This window comes from Arachis ipaensis, chromosome B7, assembly GCF_059453495.1.
Source record: "Arachis ipaensis isolate K30076 ecotype BB chromosome B7, ASM5945349v1, whole genome shotgun sequence".
In the NCBI taxonomy this organism is placed as follows: Eukaryota; Viridiplantae; Streptophyta; class Magnoliopsida; order Fabales; family Fabaceae; genus Arachis; species Arachis ipaensis.
In genome coordinates, this window is record NC_142442.1 from 122,827,092 (window position 1) to 122,831,611 (window position 4,520).

Genomic DNA, 4,520 nt, shown 5'->3' on the forward strand with positions numbered 1-4,520 from the left:
AATATTTATTTTATCAAAATAATTTTAATATAAAATTACCAAACATAAATTATATTGACACAAATTTACTTCTACCTAAAATCAATTTTATAAAATCATTTTTATTCAAACTCCTGACCAACCACAATCCAAACACACACTTAGCCATTCATTGTAATCCAATCATCCCCATAATGTAAAATTTTATCCGTAAAAGCAAATTGAAAAATAAAAACTACTCATAGAGAGTTGGGCGCAGAAAATTCGAGGTTGGCGCGAACTACTAGAAGACAAGACAGTTCAGTTAAGACGGGAGAGAGAGAGAGGAAAATGACGTAGGAGGGTAGAATAGTGATTTCATATTTTACTATGAGATGATGCTGAAGCTGATGCATGCGGTGGATCCATGCTTGCTTAGTAAGATTTATTTATTGATTATTGATTTGGGATCCTTCTCTCACTCTCCCTCAACACACACGAAGAAGAATCTCTTATCCTCTCTTATATCCCCTTTTTTTCTGAGCCCTATTCATCACTTCAATTCGATTCAATTCAATTCCTTTCCTTCTTTTCACTCTCAGATCTCAATTCGTCTTTTCACTTTCCACCTTGATCTGATCAGACATGTACTAATAATAGACAAATAAATAATTTCCCCTTCTGAATTCACAAACCTATTTAACCTGATTCTTCATTCTTCTTGCGTTGATCGGTGACTGGATCATCGTTTGATCCTAAAGCTTCACACTTCAGACTTCGAGTTCGAGGTGCGTTTTGCTTTTAAATTTAATTAATAATAATTCAACATGCTTATAAACGGGTTATGCAAGTTTTAGATCATGATGGCTAAAAAAGTTTGTGAATTTTTTGGTGAAGGTTGTGAGAATATATATATTATAAAGGTAGAATGGGTTCTTTGAATCTGAAGGGACCGGTTGTGATCCCCACTGTTCGTGCCAAAGTAGCAGGGCTCTGCAGTGTTCCTTTAATTGGAGCAATGAAGGCTAAGTGTATTCGAACTGAATTTTGGGGACTCAGGTGTAGCAGAGATAAGGCCACTGTTCTTTCTTTCCATATAAACATGCGAAAGTGCAAGAGCAAGACTGTGCATTGCAGTTTCAACTCACCTTCAAATGGGAGCGGAAGTACGGCTGAGAATTTTGATGAAAAGGATGAAGATTATGTTAACTCTAGCGTGGTTGAAGCTGGTATGTTCAGCTTAGCTGATTCAATATATGATGATGCGTTGTGTGGTCAAACATTGTTTCTTGTTTTGCTTTTGTGAGATAGATTTGTTCTGTGAATTTTATGTGTAGTTGAGGTGAGGAGTGGAGCAGATGGTTTCATGATCAAAATGAGGGATGGTAGGCACTTAAGATGCATCCATAACAGTCCTCATGGAGGGCTTCTTCCAGATTATGCCCCTCATCCTGCTATTGTGTTGAAGATGGAGGATGGGACTGGTTTACTTCTTCCTATTATTGTTTGTATGCCTCTTACTCCTTATGATCTTATGTGTCTATTGTGTCATATACGCTTATTTATTGATTCTTGATGATTTTATGTCTATCCCATTGTAAATGTGTTATATGGTACATCTTTGTTTGCAGTGGAGATGCCAAGTGTCTTGCTAATGGCAGCCTTACGCAATGTTCATATAGTATGTCGTCTTTGTCAGTTATATTTGTTACTTTGCCTCCATCCATACTTGTTCATGATGTGTTATTAACCAACATTTTGCTTGTATGTGATATATACGCATTAATACTGGTTCTTTGGTTGGTTTTTCAGGCTAGACCTACTTTATATCAAGTAGTGAAGGAGATGATTGACAAGATGGGATACGAAGTATGATTGTCTTTGAACTCTGTCTCTCATTCTTAAATCCTAATCTGGTTATATTATGATATTTTTATCAGGTTCTCACGAAGTATAATTTTTTGCTTAATGCAGGTTAGAGCTGTTAGAGTTACTAAGAGAGTTCATGAGGCATATTTTGCTCAGTTATATATTTCCAAGGTATTTTAAAAGACCACGCACACACACAATAAAAAAAAGGAGAGGGGGAATACATCCACCTGAAAGTATTGCATGACAATATGACTTATATTTGGTATAGGTTGGAAATGATTCAGAATGTACGAGCTTTGACCTTCGACCTTCAGATGCTATCAACATTGCTGTGAGATGCAAGGTAAATGTTTATAAATTTAATCATATGAATAAATCATCATCTGTAACATTCGGTATTCTCCTAAGCATTGCTTGTTGTAGTTCATTTTTTTTGCCTTGGTGAAAAACTTAGTATCTTTCTGGAAAGGTTGAAAATTTATTTCTGAAAGTAGCATAGTTGTCGAACCAAGTTTCATCATATGACCAGGATTTGCTGTTAGAGTGAAGTGGTACACGCTGCCCATTGTTAAACCTGGAAGTGTTAAAGTTATATTAGTTTGTGCCTTATTTAAACTTATTTATTAGAGATTTCACCATTCCATAAATATTGTAGGTGCCAATACAAGTCAACAAGTACTTGGCATACAGTGATGGGATGAGAGTAATCGAATCAGGCAAACTATCAACACAGTCCCCTGGTTCAGATGGCCCATTGTTTACTGAACTGGACCGGTAGGTTTGTGAAGACGATTAATTATAAGGAAAATTGGGCTTATAACTTGTCTATAATATGTAGAATTTCTGTCAAGAAACCTTAAAATAGTTCACATTTCTAACACACTCCATTATAGAAGACGAGTATTAACTAAAAGCAACATAATTGCAGGCCAAGTGGTAAGCCTTGTACTGAAACCAAAGAATTCAATCTTTTGCACAACATGTTGAAAGCTGTTGTTGAAGAGCGCTATCAGGATGCTGGTAAATGTCTTGTCTTATTATTTCTCTATCCCTAAAGTTTAAAATGCTCTGTGAATCCAGTTAGGTTCTATAGTTAGGTAATTTCGCGATGGTACACTACATGCATCAGATTGACAAGGTCACATTTCTTTATGTACAACGGCTGGTGGTTATACTTACTCTAATGTTTCTATTACATTTCATGTTTCTGGTGCAACTGCAGCTTTATGGAGGGACAAACTTAATCAACTTAGGGCTGGGAAAAACACAAATAAAAGGTATGAAGCTTATTTCATGTGACATATATACGTTGGCAACCTCTGATATACGTTGACTAACTAGTTTTGTTGCAGATCCTGGACACTTTAAATTGTATATTCAATCCAACATTAGAATGGCAATGCAATTGATAGAGCACATGGTTGAAGTACCTATCCAATCTTCTGCCGACACAAGTTTAATATCTTTGTAAATATTTGTACATACTATATATATAAATAATAAACATTAATGTTAATGCAACATCAGAACTTCACCGCTACTTCTTTCAATCGTTATGACTGTTAGTATGTATTGTGATTTGTGGATAATTGCCACTATGAGTAACCCAAGTACTATCTTTAGTGATTATTCAAACTTTAAATGGTAACTCAATGAATGGTTAATATTAATATATTTTTTTTTTGGTTGTCCATGGTATCCTTTAACCCGACAGGAAAAAGATTAATCCGTCGCGGATCAAAGCTTCATTTAAGGGTCTGTCGCTGGCCAATGGATTGTTGTATGCACAAGGCGGAATTTAAACTCTCGACACTTGCTTAAGCGGACGAATGAGCTGACTACTCGACCAACTCAAGTTGATTTAGTTAATATTAATATGATTGTTCTGTACTAAGCCTAAGGTCCATAAAGCAATCAAATGATCTGTCACTCGGAAGATCGTCTCTTTAACTCAGAATATGAGACATTAAAAAGTACAATCTAGAAAATCAAGGAAAATGCACGAATAATTAAAATTAAAACCATATCAAAAGCTATTTAATGTTGATCAATGACAATTAAAGGGTGCATAGTTGTTATACAAAAATTATACTATAAATGACAGTCGGAGGTCGAAAGGGAGGTACATTATTTTTATATTGACTATCCTTTAAAAATTGATTTATTACACATTTAGACATTGCAATATCTAAGTAAACACAAATTTTTGCCGTTCAATGAACAACTTCTAAGGTCCTAAGTTTGCGAGAAGGTGAGTTCATTTCTTTTGGAATATTGGCGTAGTCTACGGGGACTGAAGAATTATGGTTGATAAACTCGTAATTTGTGATAATTTTTGAATTGAAAAGAGTAAAATTATCAATTTAACTTACAGTTGTTTCTTAAAGATGCATGTTTTTATGAATTTATCTTTTATTTGTGATTAATTGATTGAAACATGTTCTTTAGGTTTTTTAAATCCTGAAATTCATTTTTTTTCACTCGATGTCATAATACGTTTGTTTGAGTTGTTTAAGGCTTAGGAGGTAAGAATAATTTGGAAGGATAAAAGAAAAGCATGTAAAAGTGGAGGTTTTATAAAAAAAAAAAAAAAAAGTAAAAAATTGGCAAAGCTGCGTAGGCATTATTTGTGTGTATGCTTGATGTGCATGTGCATCATGTATGCGTATGCACTATATCCAGCGCGTGAC

The 4,520-nt window shown here is 34.7% G+C and overlaps 1 protein-coding gene across 1 annotated transcript; it reads left to right on the forward strand.

Moving 5' to 3' along the window:
• The first annotated feature begins 246 nt into the window (after positions 1-246).
• LOC107610099 (bifunctional nuclease 1) lies at positions 247-3,366 on the forward strand. The gene is made up of 11 exons (XM_016312173.3): positions 247-746; positions 856-1,187; positions 1,296-1,466; positions 1,590-1,639; positions 1,771-1,827; positions 1,933-1,998; positions 2,099-2,173; positions 2,486-2,604; positions 2,759-2,850; positions 3,053-3,107; positions 3,183-3,366. The coding sequence occupies exons 2-11, from the start codon at positions 887-889 to the stop codon at positions 3,196-3,198; spliced, it is 1,002 nt and encodes a 333-aa protein (XP_016167659.1). The 5' UTR covers positions 247-746; positions 856-886; the 3' UTR covers positions 3,199-3,366.
• Positions 3,367-4,520: the final 1,154 nt, after the last annotated feature.